The 18,291-nt window shown below is 42.2% G+C and overlaps 1 protein-coding gene across 2 annotated transcripts in view; it reads left to right on the forward strand.

Moving 5' to 3' along the window:
• Positions 1–9,674: 9,674 nt before the first annotated feature.
• The window catches only part of rnf214 (ring finger protein 214), a 70,988-nt gene continuing 62,371 nt past the window's right edge, over positions 9,675–18,291 (forward strand). Inside the window, exons 1-2 of one of the 2 annotated variants that reach the window (XM_043676576.1) lie at positions 9,675–9,969; positions 15,505–15,986. In XM_043676576.1, the coding sequence (XP_043532511.1) occupies positions 15,533–15,986 (454 nt within the window). In that variant the 5' untranslated portion in view covers positions 9,675–9,969; positions 15,505–15,532. Of the gene's footprint in view, positions 9,970–15,330; positions 15,987–18,291 lie in introns of those variants that run through there. The other variant, XM_043676574.1, reaches the window with a different exon arrangement.

Below are 18,291 nucleotides of genomic sequence, written 5' to 3' on the forward strand. Positions count from 1 at the left end.
TGAGAAGATGAGTGTCATGGTGTCTGTCCTTCTCCTTTAGATTCACTTATTCAGCATTTATAATCAGTATCCGCTGTGACATGTGGATTCTCCTTCAAACATGTTCCAGTGATTAAAATGTGACATCTCCATGAAATAGGAAAACTGTGATGATGTCCTAATTTTGCATTATACAAAATATCATTGCAAAATGCAACCTGACACAGTACTGCAAAATCTTACAGTCAATGATCGACCGAACCTTTGACCTCATTGCCGTAACAGGCAGTCATGTGTGAGACTGTTTGCTTGTACAGTTTTAACATTTTAATTTCTGTACAGTTCAGAGTAACCTCCCTGTCAAAGGCTTGCACTGTTCATACAGAATCTCCTGCAGTCACGGTGAATAAACAAAATCAGACTTGCACTTCTGTAGCGCCTTTCATGACCACCTGAAGTTTTATGCTGCTGTGGGGCCAGTTAAGAATCTTTGAAGGTTTGTTACTGATGCAGCGCAGAAAATCCTGCACAACTTTGTTCACTCACTTTGTCTTTTTGTCTGTCAATATTTTTTATTGCTGCGCTCAATTTTCCAGTGTGTCTCCACCATTTATATTTTATTTGAACTTTTTGGACCACTTACCTGGAGCCCCACTCACTTGGATGTGAAATCCTCATCCTATTTCTCCAAGGTCCAAAATAGATTTTAGGTCAGAGGGTTTTTTTTTAACCCCAAGAACGATACTGTAGGAGGTGCTGGGTGATGGTTTGATGGTCCTAATGAGTAACTGCTTTAACTATTTAACTATCCACCCTTCACTGTTATGTATCTGAAGACAGAAAAGTGTCATGTGAATTATGAACAAAATGTAAGCTGTGTTGGAGCCATTAGCCATTTTCTTCCACAGACTATGTACTGTACAACCTGGTCTATTGTGCACTCCATACGGCTCAGTTTATTTCTCAAGGAATTACTCTGAAAATATTGTTCTTTCCAAAACCTTCTTCAGAATAAGCAATAAATCAAAGAAATCTCCTGCATCTGTATTGTAGAACTTTAACCTGGCTGAATTCCTTAGCGTGGTTCTCAAATGATCCCAGAAATTAAGGGGACCCTTATATTCTCAAACCCACTTAATAACCTTGATAATATGAAAAGCCAACCTTTTGTTTTTCCTCCTATTATTGTTCTTCATAAAGCTGTTTCAAAGATAAAACAATTTAAAATTTTTTTTTCAGAAACCAAGAAGAAGAAAAATGTAGATGGTGCAATCTTGACAAGAGGGAAGCTAGTCTTTTATGTTTGCAGAATAAATACAATTGTAATATTTAACTGCCATATATGTATATATAGATCTAAACAGTCTGCAAGGATGTCAAAAAATTCAGCACGTTCATAAGACCCATTTGTATTGTACAGTTCACAAAAGCTAATGCTGCAGATGTCTGGTGGCAGTCTACAGTAGCAACGTTTCCATTAAGCTTTTGCCATTTTTTAAGAATGAGCCTCATCATCAGGGCAACCTTGTTCTAAAAACAACTTGAAGGACAATGCAGAATTCCAGAAGTCAAAACTGACTGTAATCTATTTTTAATTGCAAGTCGCATTAATCCAAGTCAAAGTAGTGCAGTGACAATGGAAATTAACCTATGTCTTATTAACCTATGTTTTATTAAAAATGCTTAATTGGAACTACTAGGTAACTTTTGAGTTTTGAGTCAAGCCAAAAACTATTTGGAATTATCTGGAACTTGTAATGTGCTTGATCGGCTGGACAGAGTTCACATTTGTGATGAGAACCACTGGAAATATTAATCTATCTTTAATGCAGTTGTTAATCATCCTGCTTTATTTAAAGAATTAACATCTATTTTAAGATTTTATTTCTGCTGAGATAACAACTGTCTCAGCAGTACATGTTTTTGATGCTATGGCTAAGTAATTTAGATGCATTACTGCAGCCGGTGCTGTCAAGAATGGATTGGGCTCGCTCATATTTCATGGCTTCAAATCTTTCTAAATATCCTTACACTGCTTTTAGGAAAAGAAATTCTGGTTTAGCTCCTGATTGGTCCTGATCTACAACTGACTCCTGAGGCAGGAAAGTGAAGAGTTAAGATCCTGGCAAGCCGACATCTTTAGGAGATAAGGTGAGGAAAACGAAGAAGTAAAAAAAATGCAGAAAAATCTGTGAGCCAATCATTTCTCTGCTGGTTGAGTTGGGGACAGTGCGATAGTCCCATTGCTCACCATTTGAACAGAACCCTCTCTCTTGAACAACTACAGAAAAGGCTAGTCTAATGTCCACTGGAATTTAAAAGGGCAAGGAAGATGTTGAATGATCTTGGCAAGGCGGAATGTTAACTCTTGTGTGGCCAGAACTAGGTGATATTGTTTTAAAATTAGTGGTCACTCCTTTGGAACTGAGATGAGGGGACTTTCTTTCTCTCACAGGATAGGTCTGGCTTTGTAACTCTGTACCTCATAAGTCAATGATGGCAGAGTGATTGAATACTTTTTAGGCATAAGTGTATAATATTCTTGTTAAGTAGGTGAATCAAAGATAGATCGGAACGTGGAATTTGGAGCACAAGCCAATCAACTATGTTCCTATTGAATGGTGGAGCAGGCTTGAAGAGTGAATGATCTGTTTCAGCACATGTTTCATTTGTTAGTAATGAGATTCAGAGTGGCAAATAGTGTGACAGATCATAAAACTCTTGAAACTACACGCATATTTTGTCAGGGAGACTCTGCTCTGGGCATGGAGCCGTGCTCCAATGGAGAATGATAAATTTGACTCTTCACCTTGGACAAGCGTTGGCTAGAAGTGGCACTTTTTGAAAAATATCCATGTGGTTTTTGGCCTGGAGTTAGATGTGACATCATCCAGACAAAACGCATTTGATAAGAGAAATTTGAGAAATGTGAGAAACTCTTTGAGTGTAGCTGTAGCTGTAAGACATTGCACTTATGTAAGATGTAGCTCTACACTGTGATCAGGTAAAGCCAGTATTCTGAAAGTATTAGATCAAATGGACTGAAGTCCTTCTACATCTGAACCTGTTTAAATCAGTTGATCATTGTATCCACTGTGCTACAGAAGATATTATTAGTTTTACATGTTCTGCTGATCATTGGTTCGACATTAATGTTAAAAAAGGTTCAATTTTGCTGGAAAAATGTTTGACCTACATGCTATTTCGTTGAAATCCCAACCATTCAATGACATCCAGATTTCTTGCTCTTAATTGATTTTCAATGACTCGCGTAGAAAATGTCAACATGAATTTGCGTGACCACTGGGGAGAAATAAGATTGGGCTTGGACGTGCTCCTGTTCACTGTTTAATAACTCATTGTGGTTCATGTGGAAAGTGACTTCTTAGCTAGGTTTCGGGAGGACCGTTGGAACCTTTGGAACTGAACGGAAGTGGAAAAGTCAGTGATTTCTGGAGCGAGAAAGGTTGAGTAAGAATCTATGCATGAAGAGGTTTAAGGCCAGTGCATAGTATTTTGATAAAGCTTTAAAGGATGGTTTATCTTAGTGAATTAACCAAACTTGATTTCTTTCCATGGCTAGTTCTGTTTACATTGTACATGCTAAAGATTTAACTGTCAGACTCATTTTTAAACAGAACTGAAGTTGAACACATGGGTCATGGATCTATAATGTTTATGCAAATCATCTCCCAAGTTGCTAATGAATGTTTATAGAGTGACTTTTGTTCTACTGTACATTACTTTCTGTAAAAGGTTTCTGTCACATATAATACAAATAAAATAATTATTTATATCCTGATCTTTGTTCTATAGTGTGCTGAAGACAGAGGGTATTGTTCTCTTACACCCAATAAATAGATGAAAATCGTATGCAATGTAGAGCTAACTAATGGTGATTAAATATGACAACTTGTGTTGTCATTTGCCCTATTTTAACAAGAGGTTGACATACTCAGAAATCTCAAAGGTTTGAACTTGACGTAGAGAATGAAGGTTTCACCTGGCCATTATGTATGTGCCTATTTCTACCTCCATAGCATCTTCTGTCTCTGCCCTATCTCCAGGTCATCTGTAGCTGAAAAGCTAACCTATGTCTTATTAGCAAATACAAATTAGAAGCCATTTGCCCCATTGAATCTGCCCCACCATTCAATAAGACAATAGTTGATCTAATACACATTCTCACCTACCCTGCCTGAAAAGCTTTGCTTAACCAGAATCCATCTCCAAATATCTTCACTTTTAAAATTCTTACCTTTAGGAAGGGTGAGTCTGGGTGGGATGCTCTTCAGAGGATTAGTGTGGACTTGATGGGACAAATGGCCTGCTTCCATGCTGTAGAGATTAAATGATGAACCTCTCCTGATACGAAAATCCTTCCAAGCCCAGGAACATTCTAGTGAAGCTTATCTGGACCGCCTTCAATGCCAGTATACATTTCCTCAGGTAATGGGACCAGGACAGTTCACAATATTCTAAGCATGGTCTACCTAGTACTTCATACAATTTCATCAAGACTTCCCTACTTTTATACTCCAGTCCCTTTGAAATAAAGGCCAACATTTCATTTGCCTTCCCTATTACCTGATGAATTTAGATGTGAGCTTTTTTGTGATTTATATAAGGGGACACCCCCATCTGTCAGTGCTGCAGCTTTCTGCAGACTTCCTCCATTTAAAAAGTATTCAGCCTCTCTATTTTACTTGCCAAAGCACATTGACCTCATATTTTGCCACATTATATTCCATCTGCCAAGTCTTTGCATACTGATGCAACTTGTTTATGCCTATCTGATTCTTTACATCATCCTGACCATATCCTTCCCACCATTTTTGTTTCATTCTCAATCTTGGTGATAGTACGTTCACTTTTCTCATCCAAGTCATTAAATGGTACAGAGGTCCCAATTTGCAAACGTGCGATTTACAAATGCTCTTGCTTATAAAGGTGATCCCATACAGGGATGTAATTTTTAAGACCCAACAGTTGAACATTTCCTGTAATCTAGAATAGCTGCTTATAAGACCATAAGAACATAAGATATAGGAGCATAATTAGGTCATTCAGCCCATCAAGTCTGCTCCACCCTTAAAAATGTGTTGCTGGAAAAGCGCAGCAGGTCAGGCAGCATCCAGGAGAAGGAGAATCGACGTTTCAGGCATAAGCCCTTCTTCAGGAATGAGGAGGGTATGCCAAGCAGGCTAAGATAAAAGGTAGAGAGCCCTGCTTCTTCTTATGCCCGAAACGTCGATTCTCTTGTTCCTTGGATGCTGCCTGACCTGCTGCGCTTTTCCAGCAACACATTTTCAGCTCTGATCTCCAGCATCTGCAGTTCTCACTTTCTCCTCATAGAGTCATACAGCAAGGAAATAGACCCTTCTGTCCTACTGGTCCACACTCACCATAATCCCAAAAATAAACTGGTCTTACTTGTCTGCATTTGGCCCATAACCGACCAGAGATTTCTTATTCATGTCCAAATGTCTCTGTCCAAAGGACTCAGTCCCCACAAGCCTCTGTGGAGTTTGACAGAATCACCACTCTCTGGCTGAAGAAATTCCTCCTCATCTCAGTTGCAAAGGTTGTACCCTCAGGTCATAGTGTCTACCACTAGTGAAAACATCTTCTCCATGTCCAGTCCATATAAGCCTTTTAGTATACTTTAAGTTTCAGTCAGATTCCCCTCATTCTTCTAAGCTCCAAGTACAGACCCAGAGCCCTCAACCGCTCCTCATATGACAAGCCTTTTGTTTCTGGAATCATTCTTATAAACCTCTGCTGCATCCCCTCCTATGTCAGTGCATCCTTCCTGAGATATGGGATCCAAAACTGTTCACAGTATTTCAGATGCTGTCTGACTGGAGCCTTATACAGCCTCAACAGCATACCTCTGCTCTTGGTTCTGAGTCACTTTGAAATAAATGTCAACTTTGCATTTGCTTCCCAAGTGCCAACTGAACCTGTGTGTTAACCTGAAGAGAATCCAGAAGTAGGACTCCCAAGTGCTTCAGATTTTTGAAGCCTTTTCTCGTTTAGAAAATAGCCTGTGCCTCTATTCTTCCTATCAATATGTATAACCCCACACTCTGCCATTTTGTATTCCATCTGCCATTTCTTTGCCCACATGCCTAGCATCTCCAAGTCCTTCAGCAGCCTCCCCTCTTCCTCAACATTACCTGTCCCTCCACCTAGCTTTATGTCATCGGCAAACTTAGCAACAATGCCCTCAGTTCCATTATCTAGAAGGTACCGAAGCCTGAACACACAGTGGGCGGCACGGTGGTTAGCACTGCTGCCTCACAGCCCAGAGACCCAGGTTCAATTCCCGCCTCAGGTGACTGTGTGGAGTTTGCACATTCTCCCCGTGTCTGCATGGATTTCCTCTGGGTGCTCCGGTTTCCTCCTACAGTCCAAAGATGTGCAAGTCAGGTAAATTGGCCATGCTAAATTGCCCGTAGTGTTAGGTGAAGGGGTAAATATAGCGGTTGTGCTTTGGCGGGTCGATGTGGACTTGTTGGGCCGAAGGGCCTGTTTCCACACTGTAAGTAAGTAATCTAATTAACATGCACCAGCTGGTTTCGAAACAGTTTTGTACCCTACTGTTGTTAGAATTCTTAATGGACTCTCAAACTCTTAACATTCACCTGTACCTGTGACTCTCAAACTCTTAACATTCACCTGTACCTGTGTTTTTGTTTTTGCCACTGTTTACCTATTATTTACTATCTATGCGACTTAACTCTGTGATCTGCCTGAATTGCTCGCAAGACAAAGCTTTTCACTGTGCCCCGGTACACGTGACAATAAATTCAATTCAATTCAATTCAGATTGTTCATGTATAACATGAAAAGCTGTGGTCTAACACTAACCCCAGCTTTACGTTGTCCTGCATTGTGTTCTGACTTGCAGACTCCAGAATGGAACCTGATCACAACCCAGAGACTGCCTGTATTGTAAATAATTGTGGCTCCTGTGGCACTCCACACTTTACTGGCTGCCACTCTGAAAATACCTCATTTATCCCAACTCTCTGTCTTCAATTAGTTAGCTAATCCTGTAACCATACTAATATATTACCCTCAACACCATGGGCTCATGTTATGTGCAGTACCTTTCAAATTTACCTTACTACCTTACCTTACAAGTTTATCTCCCTGCACGTGACTTCCTGAAACAATTCTAAAATATTTGTCAGCCATGATTTTCCTTTCAGTCAGGCTAACTGCTGCATTACATTATGTTTCATTAAATGCTCAGCTATGACATCCTTTATAATAGATTTCTCCTGTTAAGGTAACTTTCCTGTAGTTTCCCTGCTTGTTATCACCTTTTTGGTTAAGGGTGTTACATTGGCAAATTTGTAATCCTCCAAGACTTTTCCAGAATCTAATGATTCTTTGAAGATTACTCCCAGTGCATCTACTATCTCTATAGCTACTGCCTTTAATCTCCTCAGATGCATCCCACCCAGTCTGGGGGACCTTAGCAGTCTTTAGCCCCACCAGTTTCCCTAATACTTTTTTTAACTGTAATACTTATTGCAATGATTTTCTCTCCCATTTATGTTCCTCGATTGTTTAGTATCTTTGGAATATTATTAGTGTGTTCTACCATGAAGATTCATGCAGTGTTTATTCAACTACCCTGCCATTCCTGGCTTCCCCATTATTATAATCCCAGCCTCATTCTCCTCATGGTCTATGTTCTCTCTTCACATATATTTAAAGAAATATATTGACCCTTCCTCTTGCTCTATTGGATCCACAATATAACATCCTCGGAAACTGTCCCAAAAAACTGCACAAATTCTTCCTCGTGACTACCTACGATTTTCTTAATGTACGTAGAGATTGGAATCACCCATCACAGAAATTGCTGGAAAATCCTAGCAGGTCTGGCAGCATCTGTGAAGAGAAATCAGAATTAATGTTTCAGGCCCATTGACCCTTCCTCAGTTCTGATTTCTCTCTACAGGTGCTGCCAGACCTACTGAGCTTTCCCAGCAATTTCTGATTTTATTTCTGATTTCCAGCATTTGCAGTTCTTTGGTTTGTATTTAGAATCACCCATGATAGAATACTTATCTTACATTCTCTTGATTTATTCATTGACCAAGAGAATAGCAAGTGAAATAATCTGGAGAGGGATGATCTAGAATCTGTGTTGTGATCCCACAAGGTTTTATCTCAGTAAATCATGTGGATGGGAACCATTCAATTACCTTTCCCTCAATCTTCTCAAAATAAACAGTCCCGTCCCAACTTTTCCAATTTATTTGCCTTATTGAATTAAGGATCTCAGTCCCTTCTCCTGTCTATATAAGGGAATGCAGAAACAGCATGGAGGAGCACAGGGCAGGTGGGGTCAGTTAGAGTCATATAATCACAGAGATGTACAGCACAGAGACAGACCCTTCAGTCCAACTTGTCCACGATGACTAGATAGCCTAAATTAATTTAGTCTCATTTGCCAGCACTTGGCCCATATCCTTCTAAACCCTTCCTATTCTTGTACCCATCCAGATGCATTTTAAATGTTGTATAACCTGCTGTGCTGTTCCAGCAATAAAGTTTCAACTTTGATCTCCAGCATCTGCAGACCTCACTTTCTCCTCTCATTTGCCAGCACTTGGCCCATATCCTTCTAAAGCCTTCCTATTCTTGTACCCATCCAGATGCATTTTAAATGTTGTAATTGTACCAGCCTCCACCACTTCCTCTGGCAGCTCATTCCATACATGTACCACCCTCCGCGTCAAACGTTTGACACTTAGGTCCCTTTTATATCTTTCCCCTCTCACCCCAAACATATGCCCTCTAGTCCTGGACCCCCCGCCCAGTGAAATGACCTCGTCGATTTACCCTCTCCATGCCCATGATTTTATACACCTCCATGAAGTCACCCCTCAGCCTTTGGCTTGACAGACACTTTGCCCATGTAGCATGGGTGACATGGTGGCTGAGTGGTTAGCACTGCTGCCTCACAGTGCCAGGGACCTGGGTTTGATTCCAGCCTTGGGTGACCGTGTGGAGTTTGCACATTCTCTCCTGTATCTGCATGGGTTTTCTCTGGGTGCTCTGGTTTCTTCCCACAGTGCAGGTGAGGTGAACTGGCTGTGGTAAGTTGCCCATAGTGTTCAGGGATGTGTAGGTTAGGAGCGTTAGTCAGGGGAAATGTAGAGTAATACGGTAGGGAAATGGGTCTAGGTGGGACACTTTTCAGAGGGTTGGTATGGACTTGTTTGGCCAAATGGCCTGTTTCCACACTGTAGGGATAATACCAACAGCATGGATTGTGAAAGATTCTTGTTCTCAACCTCTCCCCTCACTACCCCGAGTCATCCTTCCCTTCATGGGGGAGCAGTGCCACTGTCAGGTAACACTTGAGGGGAAAAGGCGACGTCGCAGTTTGGATTTTTTTGAAAAGAATGCATTCAATTTCTGATGCTCGGAAGTGGGGTTAGAACTCATGGAAAATAAACAGGGCACTGTGCAAATATGGGAATGCTTTTCTTTCAACAAACTGACTGCACATGTCCTTTGAGGTCAGGTGTGTTCTGTGGTAACGTCAGCTCCTTGTAGCCTGATTCCCATTCCCATTCCCGAGTTGCAGGGATTGTGCTGAGAGGGAAGGAGTGTTTGCCTGCACTCCGAGCTAAAGCGTGCAGTCTCAGTGGACAGTGCGGCGCCACAAGTTTGCTTTAAAATTCTTTTCTTTCAAAAGCTGTTGCGCTGTAATTGTTTCCTCCACAAACCGAACTTGAATCGGCATTTAGCTACTTTCTTTGCACCATTTTTATTTGTACTCGGAGTTGGATATCTGTGAAAAACATTTGTAAAGTTAAACGTTCTGTGTAAAACTTATTGCAATGTTATCCGGCCGTGGGACTAATCGCCTGTTAAAGTGCATTGGCCCAAATTTATTATAATTAGTAATTGTTTCTCATGTACCGACCTGCCAGGGTGGAATCCTGTTCGGGACGGGAGGTTTGCCTCTTACTTTCACTTTCTATTTGTTGTTTAAAACTTTGAAGTTATTCGTTTGCACCGAATGGGTATCACTTGATATGCATAAGACTATTAAATCAGAGAAATATTGAGAGTAGATCATTCAGCCCTTTGAGTCAAGATTAAAGTGGTGCTGGAAAAGCACAGCAGGTCAGGCAGGATCCCAGGAGCAGGAAAATCGACATTTCGGGCAAAAACCCTTCATTATTCAGCCCTTTGAGCCTGCTCCTTCATTTTATGCAATCATGGCTAACCATTCACCCCAGTTCCTGCTCTATCCCCAGTCCCTATGAGTTCTTAGGCTGAAGATCTAATTCCTTCTTGAAAACATTCAGTGTTTAAGCTTCACTTGCTTTCTATGGCAAAGGCTGAGCACTCCCAGGGTGAGGACATTTCTCGAGGAGAAAGTGAGGACTGCAGATGCTGGAGATCAGAGCTGAAAATGTGTTGCTGGAAAAGGGGAGACAGGCCGCCTACTTGCGGAACACCTCTGGGACACCCGGACCAACCAACCCAACCACCCCGTAGCCCAACACTTTAACTCCCCCTCCCACTCCACCAAGGACATGCAGGTCCTTGGACTCCTCCATCGCCAGACCATGGCAACACGACGGTTGGAGGAAGAGCGCCTCATCTTCTGCCTGGGAACCCTCCAACCACAAAGGATGCCCCTCCCCCAAGTCCCTCCTCCCTACCTTTTATCTTAGCCTGCTGGACACACTTTCCTCATTCCTGAAGAAGGGCTCATGCCTGAAACGTCGATTCTCCTATTCCTTGGACGCTGCCTGACCTGCTGCGCTTTTCCAGCAACACATTTTCAGCTGAGGACATTTCTCCCCAGCTCAGTCCAAATGGCCCACCCCCATCCCTAAACTGTGACCCCTGGAGTCACCAGTCATTGGGAATATCCTTCCTGTATTTAGTTGTTAGGATTGTTTAGGTTTCTGTGTAAATCCCTTATTTTACTAAACTCCGGTGAATATAGTCATTGAGTTACTACAGTGTGGAAGCAGGCTATTTGGCCCATTGAGTCCATGCTGACTTACCCCCATTTCTGTAACTGCATTTCCCATGATCAATCCACCTCACCTGCACATCTTTTGACTGGGGAAGGAAACCCACACAGACACAGGGAGAATGTGCGCACTCCTCCCGGTCATCAGAGGGTGCAATTGAACCTGGGTCCCTGGCACTGTGAGGCAGCAGCGCAAACCACTGAGCCACCATTATACCCAATCGTAACTGATCATAAGACATATGTGTAGGAATAGGCCATTCTGCACATTGAATCTGCTCCACTGTTCAATGAGATTGTGCCTAATCTGATAATACTCAATTCCACTTTCCTACCTTTTCCCTCTAACCCTTCATTCCCTCTATATCTCAACCTTAAGTGTATTTAATGACGTAGCCTTGATAGTCCTCTGTAGTAAGGAACTTCACAGATTCACTACCTCTGAGGAAAATCCTTTTTTGCGGTTAGCGTTATATCATTCAAAAGTAACTCTAGACTGTTTCAGAAAGTTATATTTTGGAATCGTGTTTGAGTAATAACTCACTGCCGCATCCTGCCACTCCCAGGTTGGTAGAAAAGTGATTGTGGGTCGATCTAGAATGAGAGGTCATAGTTTTAAACCAAGGTATGGCAGATTTAGAACAAGAGAAGTCGAATTACTCCTTTCAAATGATGATGTATCTGTGGAATTCATTCTCCCAGAGTGTGGTGGACACTGAATAAATGTGAGGAAGAGAAAGATTTGTATTAGGAATGGGTGGAAGGGTTATGGGGAACAGGCAGGAAAATGGAGTTGAAGCCGAGATGAGATCACCCATGATTGTATTAGATAACAGAACACACTCAAGAGGCTGAACTGCCTTTTCCTGCTCCTAGTTCTTCTGATTTAAATGAAACTTGGTTCGTTTGCAGCCGGTAATGTCTCTGTGCCTGTATAGAGTAATAACACCTTGATATAAATAAACTCTCAATACTTTTAAGGTGAGAGGAGAAAGGTTTAAAAAAAAGATGTGGGGGCAATTTTATTTTACACGGAGAGTGGTTTGTGTGTGCAGTGAACTGCCAGAGGAAGTGGTGGACACGGGTACAGTTACAATGTTTAAAAGACTTTTGGATAAGTACACGGACAGGAAGTGTTTGCAGGGATTATGGCTCAAGTGCAGGCGGGTGGGACTAGTTTAGTTTGGGATTGTGGTCGGCGTGAACTGGTTGGACTGTTTCTGTGTCGTATGACTCAATAATTCATTTTTAAGCTTAACTGTGCTAATTACTGCACAGTTTAGTATTCCCAGTCAGATGCCTTGGAGGGAGTAGGGAGAGTGGACTGTACTGAACCAATAAGCATTAACTTGGAGTCTCATCTCATTTCTGATTGTCACATCACCAGCATGTGTGTAGGGGCACACTGTCAACTGAGATTCTTGACGCGGAGACCAAAGTAACTCAGGTTGTCATTCACAGTTGGCTCCCAGTGGGCATCTTTAATGGCACTGTGCATTCAAAACACACATTGTGTTTCTGTTCACCAAAGCTAATAGAGTTAAAAACAACACAATGCCAGGTTATAATCCAACAGGTTTATATGGAAGCACTAGCTTTCAGAGCACTGCTCCTTCATCAGGTGGCACTGCATGTATATGATGAAGGAGCAGCTCTCCGAAAGCTAGTGTTTCCACATAAACCTGTGGGACTATAACCTGGTGTTGTGATTTTTAACTTTGTCTACTCCAATCCAACACCAGCACCTCCACATCAAAACTAATAGAGATTGGGTGGGGGGGTACTGTATGGAGTTGGGTCACAGATCAGCCACAATCAGGTTGAATGGTGGTACAGTCTTCCTCGACAGAATGGCCTCCTCCTTACTAAATTTCTACCAATGATTTATTTTTACCTTGAATAAAATTCTGCTCATACACATGCAGTGCTCCTCCTGGTGGTAGTATTTACCTTAAAAGTAGCCAAACAGAGAGCTTTTTTCCTATGAGGATCGATTAGGATCCAATTGTTGTCACTGTAAAAGAAATCAATATTTGGATTTATTATTTATTATTACTAAATTTATTATTTTAAGCTAAATAGCAGTGACTCCCTTTGAAAGCTTTAACGTTGGCTTTGAGACATTATTCAACACACCTCAAGTCGACATTTAAAACCGATTTATGAATTTATGTTGAAGCAGCCTATTATCAATGGTAAAAGTACAGATGTACTTTAAACTGTGACCCCTGGCCCTGGCCTCCCCAGTCATTGGGAACGTCCTTCCTGCATTTATCCCGTTGTCAGAATAGGTTTCTACGGGTACGTTCCTTCGTGGAGGGAGGAGTTATAACTTTGGGCAGTGGTGTAAGATGGATAATGTTGCATTGAATACTAATTCCATATGAGGATGATTTCAATTGGAAGTCCAATCTCAGAATAAGGAGTTGACAGAGATGAGATGGAATTTGTATTTTCAGAGAAAAGTGAACTTGTGGAATTCTTTCCAGCAGAGGGCAGTAGAGGCTGGGTTGTTAAGGGTTTGGTAAGGTACAAAAAGATTCAAGAGTTCCAATTTAAAGTGACTCTTTGTTAAGATCAATAACAGTCCTCAGGTGAAGTGGGATTTAGAGACTGGGGAATTAATGGGAGTGAGGTATGTTTATTGGGGAATAAAATTAGGGATTATGTGTACAAGAAAGCCCTTAATAAATCCAATGGAGAATCCATGAGAATATAATTACAAACTACCTTATGTAACTCTCCACCATTTGGTCCAATCCTTCAAAATTGCCTTCTCCCATCCTTCTCATCTGATCCCATCAGTGTACCCTAATCTTGTCTGCCTCCTGTCAAAATGTGATAAGAATATGGTCATTGCTACTACAGAGAGAGATGCTACAGACAGATGGTGGAGTGAGGCTGTACTCATTGATGTTTAGGAGAATGAGAGGCGACCCTATTGAAACAGATAAGATACTTATTGCACTTGACGGGATAAATGCAGGAAAATAGTTTCTCCTTGAGGGAGAGTCTAGTTCCAGAGGGTATAATCTCAGAATAAGGAGTTGACAGAGATGAGATGGAATTTGTATTTTCAGAGAAAAGTGAACTTGCGGAATTCTTTCCAGCAGAGGGCAGTAGAGGCTGGGTTGTTAAATTATATCCTCCAAGTCCCTCCTCCCTACCTTTTATCTTCTCCTGCTGAACACTCTCTGCTCATTCCTGAAGAAGGGCCTGTGCCCGAAACGTCGAATCTCCTGTTCCCTGGATGCTGCCTGACCTGCTGTGCTGTTCCAGCAATAAAGTTTCAACTGTTAAATTATATTCAAGGTTCAGGTGGACAGATTTTTAATCAGTAAGGGAATCAAGGTTATGAGGAAAGGCGGCTAAATAGAGTTGAGGATTATCAGATCAGCCCTGATCTTATTGAGAGGTGGAGCAGGCTCAATGGGCTGTATGTTAAAAGTGAGGACTGGAGATTAGAGCCAAGAGTGTGGCGCTGGAAAAGCACTTCTGTTCAGGCAGCATCCAAGGATCTGATGAAGGGCTTATGCCTGAAACGTTGATTTTCCTGCTCATCGGATGCTGCCTGACTGGCTGTGCTTTTCCAGCACCATACTCTTGGCTCAACGGGCTGAAAGGCCTACTTCTGTTCCTCACTGAATTTGTAATTAGATTAGATTAGATTACTTACAGTGTGGAAACAGGTCCTTCGGCCCAACAAGTCCACACCGACCCGCCGAAGCGAAACCCACCCATACCCCTACTCCTACATTTACCCCTTACCTAACACTACGGGCAATTTAGCATGGCCAATTCACCTGACCTGCACATCTTTGGACTGTGGGAGGAAACCGGAGCACCGGGAGGAAACCCACGCAGACACGGGGGGAGAACGTGCAAACTCCACACAGGGTCTCTGGCGCTGTGAGGCAGCAGTGCTAACCACTGTGCCACCATGCCGCCCCAAGCTAATGCTTTGGTGACATCGGTTCAAATCCTACCACGGTAGTTAATAGAATTTAAACTCAGTTTATTGACCAGCAAATTGAAAGCTAGTCTCAGTAATAGTGACCAGGATAATTAGTATCAATTGCTGTTAAAATAAAATATTTGGTTTACTAATGTTCTTTAGGGAAGGAAATCTATTGTCCTTAACCAGTCTAGTCTACATGTAGACTCCTTCCATGCGCTCTGAAATGACTGAGCAAGCCTCTCAGTCCAAGGGCAATTACTGGTGGAAAGCAAAGGCTAACTTTCTCAGTGACACCCACATCCTGGGAAAACAAAAAGTTTTTAATGTGAAAAAGATAATCACATTAGGGAGAAGGACCCTGAGGATGTATTGATGGAGAGAGATGAAGAGAGATGGGCGAGGATGGTATACAGTTATCTCACAGTTTGTAATTGTTTTAAAGTGGTCTCTTGAAATCCAGCTTTTTCTTTCGTAGGTATTTAAATATAATCTTTGAAAAGTAACAGTCAAATATTATTACAAGTTGCAGTTTGTATTTTAGCAGTTGCCCCCAGCTGACGTTTGGTGAAATGGCAGTGCCTTGTTCTACTGAAACATTTCTGATAGTTGGAGACGATGTTAAGGAAAGGGGTGAAGTGGATTACTGGGTGTCTGATGCTGCAATTCACAGCCAGAAAGAACGGAACAACGGTGCAAAATGTTCACCAGAACAGAATGAATTATCTCCTATTGCTGGTGATGCAGAGCACAGTGATATATGTGTGGTCCATGATGGAATTCAACTTCTGGCCATTAACCCAGACATTTCAGGCGAAACGGTCACAAGCTCAGAGGTGTGTACGTGTCATCCCAAAACCTCCGGAGACGTTGAATATGATGATATAGTCCTACCACGTGATAGAGCTCAGACCACAATTGAAGACAGCATCATTGCAGATGTACAAGTGTTCAGCACAGAGGGGAACCTCGACAAGGAATCCTCACCTCATTCTGTCCAGACTCGAGAGTGCCAGTTTTCTGCAGGTACGGTAATCTGAGAGAGAAATAAAAACAGAAGTTGCTGGAGAAGCTCAGTAAGTCTGGGAGCATCAAAGAGAATCAGAGTTAATCATTTGAGTCCAGTGACCCTTCTTTGGAGTAGTTCAGGTCAACAGTTCAGTTTGTTGCTCATCACCAAACAACAAAGAGTCATGGAGTCTTTCAGCATAGAAACAGATCTTTCTCCCTTCTCTCGCTCCACAGCCTACTATGCCTTGTGCTCATCCAGATGCTTCTTAAATATTGTGAGAGTATCTGTCCCCACCACCCTCATGATCTATGGGCACCATCTGCATGCACTCTTCTCTATGGAGGTTGGCATCTGACATTTGTCAACCTCTCAGGATCCTGTGCGATCCTCTTGCAGGACACAGAGAAAACACAGGTGGGCACACCAGCAACGAGCATTGAGGGACGGTTTGTGCACAGGGATTGGCACTTAGCTCACTGATTGGATCAGGCTGTACCTCAGGGTTGTTCACTTGCTGTCTGAGTGCTTGCTCATTCATTTCCTCCGCCAGGAGCCCTTCAGCTCCCCATCTGAGAATCAGTTTCCTTTTGGTCACATCTTCTGACTGAATACACAGGACCATGCAGTGACCTTCTAGACACACAGCAGCTTGTTAACTATGGGGTGACCTTTAAGGACTGAAACCAGGAGGAATGTCTTTGGCCAGAGTCTGCTGAATCTGTGGAAGTCACTGTTAGAGGGCTGTGGAGGCCAAGTCATTGAGTGTCTTTAAGACCGAGATAGATAGATAGATAGATTCTTGATGTGTAAAGGGATCAAGGGTTATGAGGAGAAGGCAGGCAAATGGCATCAAAAAACATAACAGGCGTGATTGAATGGTGGGGAATACTCGATGGGCTGAATAGCCTAATTCTGCTCCTGTATCTTATGGCCTTATGCTGAAGTGACTCAAGAGTTCTAGTTTTTCAACAAATATCCATTGATTGGCAATCTTTGCAAGAACGGAATTGTAGGGTGAGGCTAGAATCAAAGGGGTGGGATAGGTAATTATTGAGGCAGGTTTGGTAGAACACAGCGAGAGATCTCACTATCCCTCACGGTGAAAAATGCTCCCAAAACCTCTATGCAAATAACACTTAGTCAAAACAAACGTAAGGTTGACCCTCAAATCTTCTACAGAAGGGAGTCTTTATCAGGTTTTTGTATAATTCTTAATGGCAAGTTACATCACATCCAATTTACGTAGTTAAAAATCACACAACACCAGGTTATAGTCCAACAGGTTTAATTGGAAGCACACTAGCTTTCGGAGCATCGCTCCTTCATCAGGTGGTTGTGGAGGACACAATTGTAAGGCACAGAATTTGTAGCAAAAGTTTACATGATATTCACATGCGAACATGCACTAGATTTAAGAGGCTAGATTTGGAACAGCTGTTGGAACTCTCTCAAGCAGAGATTGATAAATTCTTAATCTCGCGAGGAATTAAGGAATACGGGGAGAGTGCGGGTAAGTGGCATTGAAATGTCCGTCAGCCATGATTGAATGGCGGAGTGGACTTGATGGGCCGAATGGCCTTCCTTCCACTCCTATTTCTTATGGTCTTATAGTCTCTCAAGCACAAACATATACACGTTGTCGCTCCCTCACTCACTCATACATACACACTAACACACTCTCTCATTCTGTCACTCTCTCACTCATCAAGGACAATCATTTCATCAGTTAGTTCTGAAAAGTACTCGTGTTTTAGTGAATCACTGGGAAAAAAAACCCTAAGCGTCAGTCTCTGAAAACTGATAAAAGTTTCGTGTTGATGCTCCATGTTTTCAGAAAGTTATAACCCCATTAGCTAACCTGCAAATCTTTTTCATATAATGGTTAAGTATTTTCCAGTTTATGTTCTCTATTTTTCGTAAATCATACTGATTTTTAAAAAAGGTTTGTAAATATTTGTTGTTATTCTGCAGTGAGACTCTGTGTAAAATTACTATTGGACCAGCAGAGGGATGCATTTCGACTCCGACTGTCATTGTAACAGGACTGCAAAAAAGCAGCAGTCCTCTGTGAGGCTGGAGTTGAACAAAAGCTAATACACACACACACACATGCACATGCCCACACACGTGCACTTTCTCACACACATAGACACATTCACTCACATCGCACTGACACACACTCATGCTCACACACGCAGACACACGCTCACAGTCTCTCTCTCACACACACACGTTCACCCTGTCTCCCGCACACACACTCGCCCTCTCTCCCCCACACACACTCGCCCTCTCTCTCCCACACTCGCTCGCCCTCTCTCC

The sequence above is a fragment of the Chiloscyllium plagiosum genome, chromosome 35 (assembly GCF_004010195.1).
Source record: "Chiloscyllium plagiosum isolate BGI_BamShark_2017 chromosome 35, ASM401019v2, whole genome shotgun sequence".
NCBI lineage: Eukaryota > Metazoa > Chordata > Chondrichthyes > Orectolobiformes > Hemiscylliidae > Chiloscyllium > Chiloscyllium plagiosum.